The sequence below is a fragment of the Pteropus vampyrus genome, unplaced genomic scaffold (genome assembly GCF_000151845.1).
Source record: "Pteropus vampyrus isolate Shadow unplaced genomic scaffold, Pvam_2.0 Scaffold120, whole genome shotgun sequence".
Taxonomy (NCBI): domain Eukaryota; kingdom Metazoa; phylum Chordata; class Mammalia; order Chiroptera; family Pteropodidae; genus Pteropus; species Pteropus vampyrus.
Window position 1 is genome coordinate 1,038,501 of NW_011888901.1, and position 17,780 is coordinate 1,056,280.

A 17,780-nucleotide genomic window follows, 5' to 3' on the forward strand; every position below is an offset into this window, starting at 1 on the left:
CTTTTACTTCCCTTGCCTTTGAGGTCAAATTCATAAAATCTTCTTTAAGTTCAAGGTCCTTGAGTTTAGTTCCTATGTTTCTTCTATGCATTTTATTGTTTCAGATCTTATATTCAGGTCCTTAATCCATTTTGAGTTACTTTTGGTGTGTAGTGATAGACAACAGTCTAGTTTCATTCTTTTACAGGTGGCTTTCTAGTTTTCCCAGCAACATTTATTGAAGAGGCTTTCCTTTCTCCACTGTATGGTTTTAGATTTTTATGTTGAAAATTATTTGCCCATATAAACATGGGATTACTTCTGGACTTTCGATTCTGTTCCACTGGTCCATGTGTCTGTTTTTCTGCCAATACCATGCCGTTTTACTTACTGTCGCTTTGCAGTATGATTTGAAGTCAGGCAGAGTGATGCCTCCAGCTTTGTTCTTTTTTCTCAGGGTGGCTTCGGCGATTCAGGTTCTTTTGTGCTTCTATATAAATCTGATGTTGTTTTGGTTCTATTTCATTAAAAATGCCGATGAGATTTTGATAGGATTTACATTAAATCTGTATAATGCTTTAGGTAATATGGTCATTTTAACTCTGTCGGTTCTTCCAGTCCAAGGACACGGAATATCTTTCCATTTCTTTGTATCTTCTTCAATTTCTTTTAAGAGAGTCTTAGAGTTTTCATCATATAGGTCCTTCACTTATTTTGTTCAATTTATTCCTAGGTATTTTTGTTGTTGTTGTTGCAATTGCAAAAATAATTATTTTTCCACTTCTTTTTTTGACATTTCATTATTAGAGTATAAGAACACTATGGATTTTTGAATGTTGATTTTGTGTCCACAAACTTTACTGTATTTGCTTATTGTTTCTAGTAGTGTTCTTGTGGACTCTTCAGGGTTTTCTATATAGAGAATCACATCATCTGAAAATAGTGCCAGTTTGACTTCTCCATTTCCCTTTGGATGCCTTTTATATCTTTCTCTTGCCTGATTGCACTCACTAGGACATTCAATATTGAATAACAATGGCGATAGTAGACAGCCTTGTCTTGTTCCTGATCTTAGACTCCATTGCAGACTTATTCGATCTGAATCTGGAGGTAGTGCCAGGTAATCTGTTTTAACAGTCTGATACAAGCTGATGTTTGAAATCTTCTGACCTAGATTATCTCCATTTTTGACATGTGCCAAAGATCTATATTCTTGTTCTCCTAATTACATTACGTCAAATATTTCTTTGTGCTATATAATTACAAAAACAAAATAGAAATTTCCTAAAAGAAGACCATAATTGTGTTACTCAATTAAATCATTGTTTTCATTTGTTCATTAAGATATTGTCTTGCTCAAATATTTATACATTTACATTTATATTCTATTATATATTATATTATATTACATAATCTATATTATATTATCCAATATTATATTATAATCCAAAATAATTTTAACCTCAATTGTCATTAAAGTAGTTTGTCCTAATTTTAATTTTTTTATCCTCAGAAATCTAATATTTGTTTTCTGTTAATTTTGTATCTTCCTTGAGAAACTATTCTTAAAATATTTTTTTCATGGGCTTAATCACATAACTCTCTTATTGTGATTATATAGTGCTCTTCATGTAAAACCATAACATTTTATGAATGCCTTTGACACACAAACTAGGCTCTACTTCTAAGTAAATCAGTTTGTTATTCTTTTTAATACTAGCTTGTGGTATATTAACCAGCTTTATCACAAAAACTCATTCTTGTATAATTTCTACTAATCCTAACTCTTATTTTTTTTCTGAATTTTGGACAGAAGCATGTAGTATAAATTTTATATAATCCATTAAGGAAGTTCATTCATCAAATGAATATTTACTGAGTATTTGTTCTGTTGGGTACTAAAAATACAGTGATGAAGAGAGCATGATTGATTAGATGAAGGGGTATTGGAGAGAGTGGAATCAAGATTAATTTCTGGCTGATGTAGCTGGGTTGTGCTATTTCCCGGAATAGTGAAAATGATAGATATATAGTGATTTATTTGTTTGTTTATATTAAGTTTTCTCTTGGGAAAATTATGTAACTTCTCTTTGCACTAACTCTTCATCTATAAAATGGAAATGATAATATTTACCTCATATTGTCATTGGGAGGATTAAATAAGATAATACATGGAAAAAGTTTAGAATAAATTCTGGAATAAAGACACTCAATACATGTTTGCTGCTATTATTATCATTGTTGAGTTTTAGGTGACCGTGTGATAGTCAAGTGGAGATACTTAAAACAATTGGCCCTGTGAGCTGAGCTTTTAGGAAAAAAGTGTTGATATTTGAAATTTCTCAGGGCAAGAGAGAGAAAGGGTCAAAAAAAGAATCCAGAGTAATAGCAATATTTAAGGGGTAAGCAGAGAGAGAGAAGATGATGATTCCACAAAGAAAAATAGAATGATTTTTTTTAGCCAAATATGGGCAGGCAGCATAAACCAGTTTTTTTTTAAGTCTCACCTTCAGAAATAGATACACTATGCCATTTTCTATGTTTGTAAATGTTAGCAAATTACAGTAAAATCTAGATTAGTAGTAAGGATTAAATGATTGCCTGACAGCCAGTAGAAAGATTAGGCATACAACAAAGGTCATCTTTCCTACCATCTGTATTAGGTATTAGGTAGAGGACAGTCCCTTACTCCCAACTCATGGAAGGCTTCTATAGTGTCTACTCCAAGAAACTGTCTACATTTCAAAAGTTGGGGATTGCTCTTGCAATTCTTTTTGCTACTGTATAGTAGCTGCTCTTCTATCATCCTTGGTGTAATATTACTCTGTCAGCTAGGTAGTATGAGTAGATTTTAGTATATATAACTTATAGGTATATATATGGGTTTGTTACTACCAGCACAATTAAACTTTTTAGCACCCTCTACTTTCAAATTCTAGTTTATTTCTCCCTTATCTGTAGCCCAGATAGTGGTTATGCTTCTGGGTAAATAAAGCTCTCTTCGAACATTATCCTCAAGTTTTGGCACATATGCTCTAAATACCAGCAGAAATCCAAAAATGTAGCTATGTTTCCACTTAAGGAAATCTACTCCACCTAAATTTTTTTCATTCTAGCTTTCTTTCTGACTGGCACTTGTAATTAGATTTCTACTACTAGCTCTGCCAGGAATGAGCTATGTAATGATTTGAGGCAAACCAATTCTAAAATTTTTGAATCTTTTATTTTTCTTCTCTTCCTCTATTTTCTTCAACATAATTGGATTGAGGTTGATTAATACTAAATTATCATAATTCATGACTAATTAAAATAACAAAGAGATATATGTATAGAAAATAGAAAATATAGTAATATGTTAATAATAATTGTTGTCAAAACTACAGGAATATTTAGACCTACCATTAATTGGCTAACATTTGCTTCATTGACTTTGAAGTAATAAGTGGAAACTGACCAGAAGTAGCTCTTTCAAAGTACTTATATTTATGATAAGATGACTCAACATTACAAGGAATTATTCAATACAAAATTATCTAAGTCATCTAGACTAAATTTAATACTTACCACACACACACACAAACTGGGGGTATGAATAAAAGTCTACTGTACCTTGACCTCTAGGGGAATGTAGCTCCAGTGGCCCATTAGTTAGTTGCCTTGTATATATGGATGCTGAGTAATATTATACCAAGGATGATAGAAGGGCAGCTACTATACAGTACCAAAAATGATTGCAAGAGCAATCCCAAACCTTTGAAAGGTAGAAAGTTTCTTGGAGTAGAAACTATAGAAGCCTTCCATGAAGAAGGGGTGAGGGACGGTCATCTATCTAATTCCTAATACAGGTAGTAAGAAAGCTGAGTTTTGTTGTGTGCCTACCCTTTGCTACTGGTTGTCTCTTTCATAGGTGCTGCCAAGGCTGTCACTGTGGGTAGGATCTAGTGAGAGGGCTCACAGATGAGATCCAGAGCCTCTGTACAGAGACTCAGCCCTGTAGTGGGTGCATGTGTCATGAAGCTCTGAGCCCTCGGGGTTCTTAAGCTTAGCGGTGAATTTACTTTCTGTGATTGGATCTCCTAGGGTTGTGGAGGTTCACACTCTTAGTATAATTGGCTGTATGCAAAATAACTAACCCTAATGTGTTGATCTAACGGTGTATCATGGTAGCTCTGCTACACCCACCTCTGACTGTACAGATATGCATATCAGGCAACCTTACAGTATAAATGCTGATGAGATGTGGTGGACACTCACTCACTGGTAGGTCGGCAGCCCTGCTGTATTAGTGCTGCTAAGTACTATGGTCAGAACTTGAACTTGAGTCACAATTCAAATAGTAATTCTGATTAGATAGATTACTTGTGGTTTTTTTTCTTTACTTTTTTTGTGTTCTACAATAAACATATTTCTTTTTGTATTAATTTTATAATCAAAAAATAAAAATTTTCATTTTCTAGATAAAACCTTTTTCTGGATAATATATCTCCAATCAGCTAATGAATTTCCATTCTGGGTAATCCTGCAACTCTTTACAACAAATCTGAACGCTTCTCTGATGGTTTCCTTTTACCCTTCTTCATCCCTGCACTATATTTATTTCATTTAACCTCTACAGAACTGGTTTCCTGGACTTATTATCATATTTTCTGTTAAACTCTTGATCTCAGTATGTTTAACCCTCACTTCATCTCTTATATACTTTTAATTTTACAAGAAAGCACAAGATTGCATTAATATATGATATAAATTCAGAATAGGTTGTGTTTTTCCACTTACATGTTACAGGTTTCCTCATGTTAGTGGATACTGTGAATTTTGTATTATTACGTTATTAAGTTGTTTGATCTTTTTTTTAAACTCAACAATACCTGTGCTTGAAAACTTACAAATGGTCTTACCTTTTATTCTTCTTCAAATGCAGGGGGAGAGAGGATTTCCAGGTTTGGAAGGCCATCCAGGTTTGCCTGGATTTCCAGGTCCAGAAGGGCCTCCAGGGCCTTGGGGACAAAAGGTATGTGCCAAGTTGCCAACCAATAATATCAAAGAAATTAGCCATCTCGAATGTGGAAATATGTGTCAAATCAATTTAAAAGTTCCTGAATTATAGCCAGGAACTACTATTTAAATAAAAATAATAGAACACCCACGAGTCTATATTTTATTGTTTTAAAAAAAATGAATATTACTGCCATATTAAAATGCTTTTGAAAGATGCTATTAATTGTATGTGGTGATTGGGATTCTTAACAAAAATTAAGTTCTGTCAGGAGCTTAGCTGAGCTAGAGAGAGCTGAGCTTCCAGCTGTCAGAGTAACTGATAAAGACAGCCAAAATGAAAGTAACAGTCAGACTTTTAGTCACTTACTATGACAGTATAAGCAAAAAATTAAACCGAGAAAGGGCCAGCTTCCCCACTGTTCCATTTTTCCTCATGGAAGAGCACCAGTGAGGGTCAAATGAGTCAGCACAGACACAGGAAATTGTTTCATTTCTGAGAGAGCTTGGAGCAAAATCTCCTGCTTTTTTTTTTTTTTATGGACCTGGGGATGGGATGGGGAAAGGGAGAAAGGAAAGGGCTAGGAGTGGAAAACTAGTGAGTCAGAGTGCAGAAAAAGTATGTTTAAGGATCCCCCATTTTTCCCCCAATGTTCCAGGGACCTTTCAATGCAGATATGCATAAGAACATGACCAGTCAGGGGGCCCGAGTTCTTGACTACAGCCCCCTTCAGGGACTGCCATGCACTGGCTGTGCACTAAGTCTGGTGTGGGATGGGCAGTTTTCCCCTATGAGGCCTACAATAAGGCCTTTGTAATCATCTATGGTTAGGCCTGAAACATCACACAAACTTTTTAACAAGGAGCCAGACTCCTCAGTTGCATCCATTGATTTTTCAAGACCTGAGTGAAAAACATAGGCTACTCCACTGTAGACACGAATGGGTAGGACTTTGAGGAGCTATGTCAAAAACTGGGTAATTAGTCTGAGCCCACACTATCATAGTCATGATCAAAATCATTCCAAGTTTGCCTGGAGAATTGAGTGTAACCATGAGCCCCAACCATCACCAAGCTAGGAATAGATGGCCAAGCCCATCTGATCTACTTTAGAGAGCAAGGAGGCTTTTTTCTTAAGTCTCACGATGGATATTTCTACTTTACCAGTTTCAGTGATCTAGGTACAACATGAAGTGTTGGCAATAGTAAGACCCCTCCTTGGCTGGCCAGCAGGAAGTTGAAGGCTATGCTGTTATCCAGTACTACTTAGGCCAAGGAATTGAGTGAGGCTAGTCTGTTCTGCTTCCAAAACTGAAGTAGTGTCATTAATGACTTCAGTAAAGGTCAAAGGCAGATTGCACACTGTGTTCTTTAATTGAATGACCCTGATGGTGGGAAAAGTAGCCTGGAGCAGATGGTAATACCAAGTGAAAAATCCGAGTTACCAGTCTACCTGTTTTTGGAGGTCTCCTTTTATTCTATTTAGTGTGATATGCTCAATGGGAGGGGCTAGATTGAATATTTGGAAGTTTCTTATCAATGCCCCATATGTAAATGTTACATTGATAAGAATATTCAAAGGCCTGGCTTGTACAAAAAAATAAAAATAAATAATAATACCCCAAGTGGGACACACATAGCGCTAGGAATATAAGTCATTGATTACCATGGGGGTCAATCAGCCAGTTCTTCCTGGTGGGCAGAATCGTTGAATGGAATTGGAAAATTTGTTTAAGGTGGGACAGATATAGGATAGGAGAGCAGACCATCACTATCAAGTGTCCATTTGTTGTTTTTAGTAGCACAGCAGTCAGACATTTATCTGTGGGGTTGGTTGGCAGATGACATATTTAACAGTTTGTCAAATTCAGAGTGGTGATAACTACCTGGGATGGTGTATGAATGAATTTGGCAAGGTAGAAGTCACACAGATTATTCTGTGGAAGAGAAAGTATTAGAATAGATCCATACACCCTATGTCTCCCATATCCAGGCTCATGTATCTGAAGGTGCTATTGCCCTATCAATTGGGAAGACTTTTCCTCACTGACTGCAGTGTGGGAAGTCTCTTCTATACCATGAGCAACAACAGCATTTTATGTGCATGTTAAGATAGGGAATAGAAAGAGATAATAATGAATTGTAAGATTGGGAGAAATTTCTGTTTCTTTTTAAAATATCTCTTTTGGCTCATTGCCCTTTACCATCTGTATTTGGTAGACTGGTGAACCTGGTACACGAAAGGGCCAGTTCTATTCATTTGCCTGGAATGGAAAATGCTTTAAAAACTTTTTTTCCTAATTTTTTTTAATGTAATAGTGATACATGATGTCATTAGAATATTAAGGAAAACAAATGGATACTCATCATATAGTCCTCCCAGTAAAAGGGGGAAATTAAATGCATAAATATTTTTTAACACCTACCTATATCAGAGCATAGATTGTAGGAGTATGGTTCAGCATGATCTCTGAGGCGGTGGCGGTACATCAAGGTAGTTTTGTTAGATTCAAGAGCAGAAGGGATCTGTGCTAAATTTCTTGAATAGAACTTTATGCTGAGGAAAAATCAAGGCTCTAAATCACTGCATAGAATTTAAGAACATTTAAGATGAGGCATTTAAGAGAATTTCCTATGTCCAATGAGGTGCAAAAGCAGCAGAATATTTCTTGTGCACTCAGGAGAGGCACAGAAGTAGCAGAGAGATATGAAAGAGTTAACTGCACAGAATTGAGCACTAATTCAGTAGCAGTCCATGCAGACTATTGGTGTGGAACATCTCAGCGAATTCCAGCTTGGACTCAACAGTTTCACTCCTCAACACCTTCGAACTACTTAAGCTTTCCATAACTTAGGCACAGTCTTGTGAAAATGAGGTGAAAACTGCAATCGACTGAGATTAAATTTCAACCATGTTAGTGAAATGGGTGCTCTGAAATAGAAAGTAAGAATCCAACAGTGGTAACCATCAGGTCCAATGGAATAAGAAACCCTAGAAAAATAAGGTTAAATTTCTTGCATCTGAGTTTATCAAGGATTAGGGACTGAGTTTCTTGCACATCATACTTGCTGAGAGGTAATAGCTTTAATAAATATTGTGTCAAATTAAAAATGGTTCACTACATTAAAATTCCTTTGGAATAATTTAGTATTAACTTGGACTATACTACAATAATATGATAATTTTTAAAGGTGTGATTTCATGCAGTTGAAATTTAGAAAACAGTCTAATCTTTTGTTGTGGTTCCATTTCAATATCCATAAAATGAGAAGCTTGGACTGCTTTCTAAATTTTGGGATTCTGAATTTGAAGCACTTTGTGTTTCTATCTCCAGTATGACTCCCTATGTCACAACACTGCTGAACTTATAGTTTTTATGTGATTGGGTATTCTGGCACATATGTGTATGTTAATACATATACTGAATCAAACATTTCATAGGATTATGCTTAAATCTGAATACTCCTATATATGAAAGTAAAAATATGTAAACATGTATATGAGTTGCATATGCAACATTTTCTGAAGAATTTCTTTATTCTTAAAAATAAAATTTAATTCTGGTGTCCATTAGCCACTGAGTTCTCCATATCTGTAATAAGTATCAATTTATGTCATTTTCTTATAAATATGCCCAAGAATTTCTTATGAATATGCATGCAGATAAAAATATATACATGCACATGCACACACATATGTAGATGCTCTTTTACCTCCTTTTGTTTATAAAATGGTAGTATATTTAACAAATTGTTTTACCTTTGTTTTTCACTTAATATACATTGTAGATATCCCATATCAGTATGTACAAAACCTCCTCATTATTTGTAATAACTGCATTGTATTTCATTGTGTGTATGAACCATAATTTATTAAGCCAGTCCCCTGTTGACGGTCATTTAGGTAATTTTTATTTTTTCCTAGTACAAATAGTGCCACTAAGATCTACAATTTTATAAATTTCCTTTCCCCAATAAAGGATTATCTTTGTAAGATTACTAGAAGTGGTATTGCTGGATCAAATGGTCTATGTGTTTATTTTTATGGATATTGCCAGATTGCTCCCCAAGAACTTGTATGATTTATTCTTGGCTCAGCAATATAGATCAGTTTTCCTATAGCTTCACCAGTGCTATTTTGTAACTTGATTTTTTGACTGACAAATGAAAAATTGCCTCTCAATGTACTTTTAGTTTGCATTTCTCTTATTAAGAGTAAAGTTAAGCATCTTTTTATAAGTGTAAGAATCAGTTGTGTTTTCTGTGAACTGTCTAGTCATATCATTTGCCCATTTTTCTACTAGATTGTTGGTGCTTATATTTCAACAATCTATTTATATAGTAGAGAGATTATCCTTTGTGTTGTGAGTTGCAATTATTTCCTCCTCAGTCATTGTCTTTGCTGGGTGTGTGTATGTATGTGTATATTTATGTCTCTCTGTGTGTTTTTCAGAAGTCTTTCATGGCTTTTGGATTTTGTGTAGGAAATGACTTCTTCACTGAAAGATTATAAAATACTTCTCTCATGTTTTCTTCTAATATTTTAATAATTTAATTTTCACATGTAAAACTTTTATCCATTTCTGATTCATCCTGGTGTATGGTTTGTGATGTAAGTTCCACCTTTATCTTTTTTCCTGATGTCCTCACAAGTGTGTCCCCATATAATTTCCTCCATTGTGAATATGTACCAAATTCCTCCATTGTGAATATGTACCAAATTCACATGAATATATGGACTTATAGGAAACATTCCATACTATTCCAATGGTCTGCTTATTTAACTATCAGAACCAAACTATTTTTATTAAAATTATTGGAATGACATTGGTTAATAAAAGTGAGTAAGTTTCAAGTGAGAAATTTAACTTTGAATGATAAACACACAGAACCAAACTATTTTCATTATTGGCATTTTATGCTATATTTTTATAACTGACAGGACTAGTGTCCCCTCATTTTTCTTTTTTTCTTCACAATTTTACTCAATATTCTTACTTGTGTATTTTTCCATGTGAATTTAGTATCATCCTGTCCAGTTTAAAAAAAATGCGTTATTTTTATTTTTTATTGTATCAAATTTGTAACTAAATTTGTTGAGAATTGACTTTTTTTGTGTTGAATCCTATTATCCAAGAACATGTTGCCTTTCTGTTCAAGTCTTCCTTTTGAACTTCACAAGTTTTTAAAAATATTTTTCTTATGAATCTTGTACATTTTTAAAGTTTATTTCTAAATATTTTATCTTTTTGCTATGATAAATCGCATATTTTGTTCCATTATATTTTCTAACCAGTAGTTATTGGTATATATGAAAGCTATTAATTTCTTTATATTAATTTATGTACAGTTATCTTACTGAATTATCTTATAGATTATAGCAGTTTTTCATTTAATTGTCTTGGATTTTCAAAGCATAAAATTATATTATTCGCAAATGGTGGTATTTTTGCCTTTTCTTTTCCAATTTTTATTCCTTTAATTTCTCTCTCTTGTCTAACCATGTTGGTTAATACAACCAGTACAATCTTAAGACATCCTTGTCTTATTTTTGCCTTTAATGAGAAGACACAAAAAGATTCATTGAGCAAATAGTCTTCTAGTTGCTTTAAAATAGCATTAGATTTATTTTAATCTTCTTAGAGATGCCTCTGTTGTGGAGAGAGTAGAATATTAAATGTTTTTTTAAAGAAAACTATGGGAGACAGAATAATGCTCACCCTTAAAGATGCCATGACCTACTCCGCAGAACCTGTGAATATGTTAGGTTACATAGACAAGTGGAATTAAGATTGCAGATAGAATTAAAGTTATGAATCAGCTAGTCTTAAACTAGGAAGATTATCCGTGCACACCATGGCTTCTCCTACACCTTTTCTGATGGGGAGAATGCACTAGTCTTTCATCCAGCACAAATGTCCAATCCACTTGGCAGCTGCATTTTTTCACTATATGTTAAACTGACATTCTGGTTTAAAAAACAAATAAACTAGGAAGATTATTCTGGATTATCTGGGTGGGCCCACTGTAATCATAAGGTCCTTTAAATGTGGAAAAGGAAGACAGAAGAGTCAGTGTCAGAGTGATCAATATTTGAAAGATTCATTCAGCCATTGCTGGCTATGAAGATTGAGGAGGGCCATGAGCTGAGGAATGCTGGTGATTTTAGAAGCTGAAAAAAGATAAAAAATGGATTCTCTCCCCTAAAAACTTCAGAAAGTAACACGGCACTACCACTGAAACCCCAGTCATACTTCTCACTTCCAGATTGTGTGATTTTAAGCCACAAAGTTTGTGATAATTTGTAACAGCAGCACAGGAAACTATAGTACATCGTGTAACCATTTCTCAAAATGAAGCTTTTTGTAGAAGCCCCAAATAGAAAAAAATAGAGCTGTGCTTATTGAAAGAGGGCTGTGACATAGGTATGGAAGAAGCTCCAAAGGAAACTCTAGGGTGGTGAGTCGAATAGTTTAGAAACCACTTGGATAAAGCAAGATGTCCCGGTTTAATAAAAGATATCTAAAGCCTCAGCCAGTGGCCTACTAGCTATATACTCCACTTAAATTCCTGACTTTTGGAGGAGAATAAGGTTTTCTTTATTTCATTTTTTTAAATAAACTAATTAGACAAGACTTTATATTCTTAGCAATGCGATTGTAACTAGAAAAAGGTAAATAGATTAATACATGGATAGCCTCTTTTGCATGGAATCTATAACAAAAGCTAGAAAGGAAAGTCTATGTTTCTTTCTTATTTCTTCTTAAGCTTTGCCAGTAGAAAGTGCCTTATAAAACAAAGCAGAGGTTTAAAACAGCAAACTCAAGAACAGCACATATTTCAGCTCAGAAATGATGCTATTTATTACCAGCATGAGAATCAGATTAAAATAATATAGAAACAGCACAGATTTACAGCTCTTATTATTTATGCACAAATGATTTGGAGAATATCTATACTACTATTTCATTTTTTGTTCTTGCATGATTCATAGTTAATTTTACAGGTATTAAGTTTCTTCTGCATGTCAGCAGTTTTCTTATCAGTAAATAAAGGCTTTTCTTATTTTTTATCATACAATAACTTAGCTCAGTGTTTTCATTTTCAATAATAAATGTTTCTTCCTTGGGTATGTAAATTTCTACTAACTTTCACAAAGGTTCACGAAAATTTAATTCTCTTATTTTATAATCTAAAATTAGTTATTTGAGGGCTATTTTGAAGGTAAAAGAACTAAATATGTTTTATTTTTCAGGGTGATGATGGAATTCCAGGGCCACCAGGACCAAAAGGGATCAGAGTAAGTGATAAGTGCTGTATATCAAATGCTTTGTTGGTCAAAACAGAGAACAAGCAAATGAAGTGTTATGAGACAACTGGAAAAGACTCATATTGAAACGAAAAAAAAAATTCAGTCTTTAAAAAGTTAAATGAAAGAGTTGGTATATGACTACAATTAACCTTTGGTATTTTGATAATTATCTTTATACATCCATATGTCTGTATAAACTAATGTAAGATGATTTTTAAGTAGCTTATAGTTAAGAAATATAAAAGTGATAAATTCTAACAAATTTCCATTTTATTAGAAATATATATCACTCAAATGGTTTAAACCAGAACTTCCCATCTCTTTCTCTGGATTCAGAGGGCTGGTCCCTCAGGCTGTGTACCCTCCTCGTGTACCATGTACACAGATTATAATTTTCTTTGTGTATCTTGAAGAAATAAATTTGGGAAACAATGGATTAAACCACTATCTTAAAGAATAACTACTTTTGGAAGAATACAACATTTCCTCAATTCTAAGATGTATGATTTTTCATTTTAATGTTCTGGAAGTCAGACTTTGTCTCAAATTTAAAGTGTACATTAAGTGGAATTTTTCTAAAAATCTTTTAGGTTAACGTATATTTTAGTGTGTTATGAAATTAGGAGGAAACTATTGTTTAAATATAATTTGAATATAAAATACATGGGTGGTGACATAGCATGTTTACCTGTGTGATAAATGTTCTGATCCTTCGATCTCTAGAAATTTAATAGATGTACAAATTTTACATAAGCATTCTGTTTACTGTCTACTGCGTAACAACAGGTAGCTTGCCTTATGTGCCATGTATGAATGGTGTGGGTAGGGTACTGGAAAAGCAAGGAAGAAACTCAAAATTCTTAGATTATTTTAGTAGACATATTTCTGTTTTTCTGTAATAAGTGGACATCTGAATACTATTAAAGCTCTTCATAATAATCATAATATACCTCATAATAGCTTTGGCTACCATTAACTATGTCCCAAGCACTGGGGAGACTAAAAAAGAACTGTCTATTCTATCAATTCCCATTTCCAAGCATCTGGGAGTACCTGAATAATCCATGCCCATCAACTAGAACTTCAAAAGTCTTATGAATAGGTGGCCTGATAGTTTCTGCATCCTAAGGTCTCAGCTCAAGGCAACTCTTGACATGCAGATTTTAAGACTTTATTGTTATGGAAACTTTTAAGCATACACAAATGTACAGAGACTATAGCACAGTAGACCTCCATATACCCATCACTCAGCTTCAAAATTATCAACATTTTGACAAGTATATTTCATCCATACCCCCACCACTATTTTTTGGAATATTTTAAAGTAGTTCCCTCACATCATTTATTCTATCAATGAATACTTCCATATATCTCTCTGATAACCACATAACCACTATACCATAAGACACCTCAAAAAATTAGTGATGATTTTTCAGTATACTTCAAAACTCAGTTCATATTCATATTTCCTCAATTGTCTCAAAGTTGTCTTTTTACAATTGGTTTATTCAAACCAAGATCCAAGCAAGTTCCACATATAACAAAAGCTAGTTCCACATAGCTTTTAAAAAATTCTATTCTTTATTTATTAGCTACATATTGCATTTGCTTGCTATGTTTCTTAACCCTCTTTTATTATGACATTGGAGAAACTAGGTCATTTGTATTGTACTGTGTTCCACATTCTGAATCTGGCTGATTGTTTACTCGTGATGTCATTTAAATTGTCCTCTTTCCCCTATATTTCCTGAAAATTTGGGGTTGCCTTGGGAGAGCCCCTAGAGAAATTTCTGGGGATACAGAAAGAGCTATATAGTTAAGATTTGTGCATTTTACTGTATGTAAACTATACAGCAAAGAATTTAAGGAAATGGAAAAAGAATACTTTATAATTAGTGTTTGTTCTTACTACTGAAATACATCTTATGGCTCACATATCTATCTCACTTTTTTGATGCTGGGTTTGATCAATGGTCTCAGGTATATGAGCCTGATTCTGCCATCGAAAATTTTCCCATCAACTTTCACCTAAAATGGTTTAGGATCATCATTGCCTAGATCCTAGATCATCATTGCCTAGATCCATTTTTTTTCCATTCGGATTTGCAAAATGATGCTTTTAAAAAATTCTATTCTTTATTTATTAGCTAGAATTCTAATTTATCAGCTGGTATTCTAATAGGGTAATGAGTTTGTATACCAGCAACTTCAAGTGATGATCAGGGAAGGTATTTTTAATTTGTTTTCATAAACATATGGAATTTATGTGTTTAAATCAATTGTATTCATTACTCTTTGAAGCCTCCCATCTTTGATCTGTGAAAGTCCCTTCAAGTTGATCCCTGTCCTGTGTCCTTTTAACAAAACTCTATTTTATTTAATATATATATTTTTTATTTTTCAATTATGCTTAACATACAATATTATGTTATTTTTAGGTGTACAACATGACGATTGGACATTTGTATGACTTACAACGTGATCACTCTGATAAATCTAGTATCCATCTGACACCACACATAGTGATTACAATATTATTGATTATATTCCTTGCTATAAATTACATGCCCACGACTATTTTGTAACTATTAATTTCTGCTTCTTAATTCCTTCTCCTTTTACACCCACCTCCCATCTGGCAACCATCAAAATATTCTCTGTACCTATGAGTTTCTTTCTGTTTTGTTTGTTTATTTTTTTCTTTATATTTTTCTCTTCTAACTCAGATTTTATTTCCACTCTGACAGTCTTTTCATGTGCACTGAAAATATTAGTATTACTTTATAACTGTCATTTGAGAGTTTAGCTTTTATTTTTTATTTTTATTAAGTTTATTGAGGTAACATTGGTTAATACAATTATATAATTTTCAGGTGTACATTATAATTTGAAATCTGTATATTCTATTGTGTGTTAACCACCCAAAGTCCAGTTAACTTCAGCTACCATACAATTGATCCACTTTACCCACTTCACTCTCCCTCTACCCCCCTATATTTAACCCCCTTTACCCATCTAACTACTCCCTCCTCCCCTCTAGTAACCACTACTCTATAGTCCTCTGGTAACCAATAGTCTATAGTCCATGTCCATGAGTCTCTGTTTTTCCTGCTCATTTGTTCCTTTTAGGTTTATATCCCACATATAAGTGATATCATGTGAATTTCAACTTTTTCTGTCTGGCTTATTTAGCTTAGCATGATTATCTCGAGGTCCAACAATGTTATTGCAAATGGCAGTATTTCATCTCTTCTTATGGCTGAGTAATATTCCATTGTTTATATGTACGAAAGCTTCTTTATCCAATCATCTATTGTAGGACATTTCAGTTGCTTCCATGTCCTGGCCACTGTGAATAATGCTGCTGTGAACATTGGTGTGCTAATATCTTTTCGGATATGGGTTTTCAAGTCTTTGGGGTAAATACCCAGTAGAGGGATTGCTGGATCATATGGTAGATCAAGTCTTAGTTTTTTTGAGGAACTTCAATACTGTTTTCCATAGCGGCTGTACCAATTTGCAGTCCCACCAGTAGTGTATGAGGGTTCCTTTTTCTCCACATCCTCTTCAACATTTGTTATTACTTGTCCTGTTGATTGTATTTATTCTAACAGGTGTGAGATGGTATCTCATTGTGGTTTTGATTTGCATTTCCTCAATAGCTAGCGATGTTGAGCATCTTTTCATATCTGTGTTGGCCATTTGTATGTCCTCTAGGGAGAAGTGTCTGTTCAGGTCCCCTGCCCATTTTTTGATTGGATCATTTTTGTTGTTGTTGTTATTGGGAGAGTTTGAGGAGAACAGGTATTAGTCTTCTTTGAATGATTGGTAGAATTCACTGGTGAAGCTATCTGGTCCTGGACTTTTATTTTTTGGTAGGTTTTGGATAATTGTTTCCATTTTTATACTGCTAATTGATCTATTTCGGTTTTCCAGATCTTGATTCAGTCTAAGAAGGTTGTATTTTTCTAACTACTGGTCTATTTCTTCTAGGTTATTAAATTTGGTGTTATATACTTTTTCATAGTATTCTGGTATGATTCTTTGTATTTCTGTGATGCCAGTCGTAATTTCACTTCTTTTATCAGATTTTGTTTATTTGTGTCCTTTGTCTTTTTTCTTTAGTGAGTCAGCCAGGAATTTTTCGATTTTATTAACCTTCTCAAAGAACCGGCTCTCTGTTGCATTTATTTTTTTCTTTCTTTCTTTCTTTCTTTTTTTTTGTTTTCAATTTCATTTATTTCTGCTCTAATTTTGATTATTTCTTTCTTTCTGCTGATTTTATGCTTCATTTCTTCTTCCTTTTCTAGTTTTTGTTTGTTTGTTTGTTTTGTTTTGTTTTTAGATGAAGCGTTAGGTTGTTTATTTGGGCTCATTCTTATTTTTGGAGATGGACCTGTTATGATATGAACTTTCCTCTTATGATCACTTTTGCCATGTCCCAAAAGTTTTGATATGTTGTACTATCATTATCATTCATTTCTATGTATCTCTTGATCTCTCTTTTTATTTCTTCCCTAACCCAGTTATTCTTCAGTAGCATGTTGTTTAATTTCCATGTATTTATGGTTCTTCCTGATTTCTTTCTGTAGTTGACCTCTAGTTTCAAAGCATTATGATCAGAGAATATTGTTGGTATGATTTCAACCCTCTTATATTTGTTGAGGCTATCTCTGTGTCCCACTATGTGGTCGATTCTTGTGAATGTTCCATGTGCACTAGAGACGAATGTATAAGCAGCTGTTTTGGGTTAGAAGGCTCTGTAAATTTCAATTATGTCCAGGTGAACTAATGTGTCATTTAAGGATGTTTTTTCCGTATTGATTTTCTGTTTGGATGATCTGTCCATATGCAACAGTGGGGTATTTAGGTCCCCTAGTACAATAGTGTTTTGGTCTGTTTCTCCCTTTAATTTTATTAGTAATTGCTTTACATATTTTGAAGCTCCCTGATTGGGAGCATAGATATTAATAAGTGTTATATCTTTTTTGGTGCGTGATTCCGTTTATCATTAAGAAGTGTCCCTTCATATCTTTCTTAAACTTTTTTTTTGAAGTTTATTTCGTCTGATATTAGTATCGATACTCTCGCTTTTCTCTGAATGCCATTTGCTTGAAATATCATTTTGCCCCCGTTCACTTGGAGTCTATATTTGCCTTTGGAGCTGAGATGTGTCTCCTGGAGGCAGCATATGGTTGGGTTTTGTTTTTTGATCCAATCTGCAACTCTGTGCCTTTTTATTGGTGAGTCCAGTCCATTTGCATTTTGGATGATTACTGAAATATGAGGCCTTCTTATAGCCATTTTATCTTTTGCTTTCTGGTATCTCGATGTTTCCATTGCTTCCTTGTACTTGTTTTTCTGTTTTGTTTATTTTAGTTGGCTTTTGTGGGTTTTTCCTCTGGTTCTTCTTGTTTTATGTTATATACTTCAGTTCTGAATCTTTGGTGTGTGGTTACCATTACAAATATGAAAAGGATAGTCATATATATAT

General features: G+C 33.8%; 1 protein-coding gene across 4 annotated transcripts in view; it reads left to right on the forward strand.

The window, feature by feature from the left end:
- The window catches only part of LOC105296119 (collagen alpha-5(IV) chain), a 219,220-nt gene that overhangs the window by 105,871 nt on the left and 95,569 nt on the right, over positions 1-17,780 (forward strand). For all 4 annotated transcript variants that reach the window (XM_011366063.2, XM_011366065.2, XM_023534116.1 and 1 more), the window contains exons 3-4: positions 4,901-4,990; positions 12,230-12,274. In XM_011366063.2, coding sequence (XP_011364365.2) covers positions 4,901-4,990; positions 12,230-12,274 — 135 coding nt within the window. The remainder of the gene's footprint in view (positions 1-4,900; positions 4,991-12,229; positions 12,275-17,780) is intronic.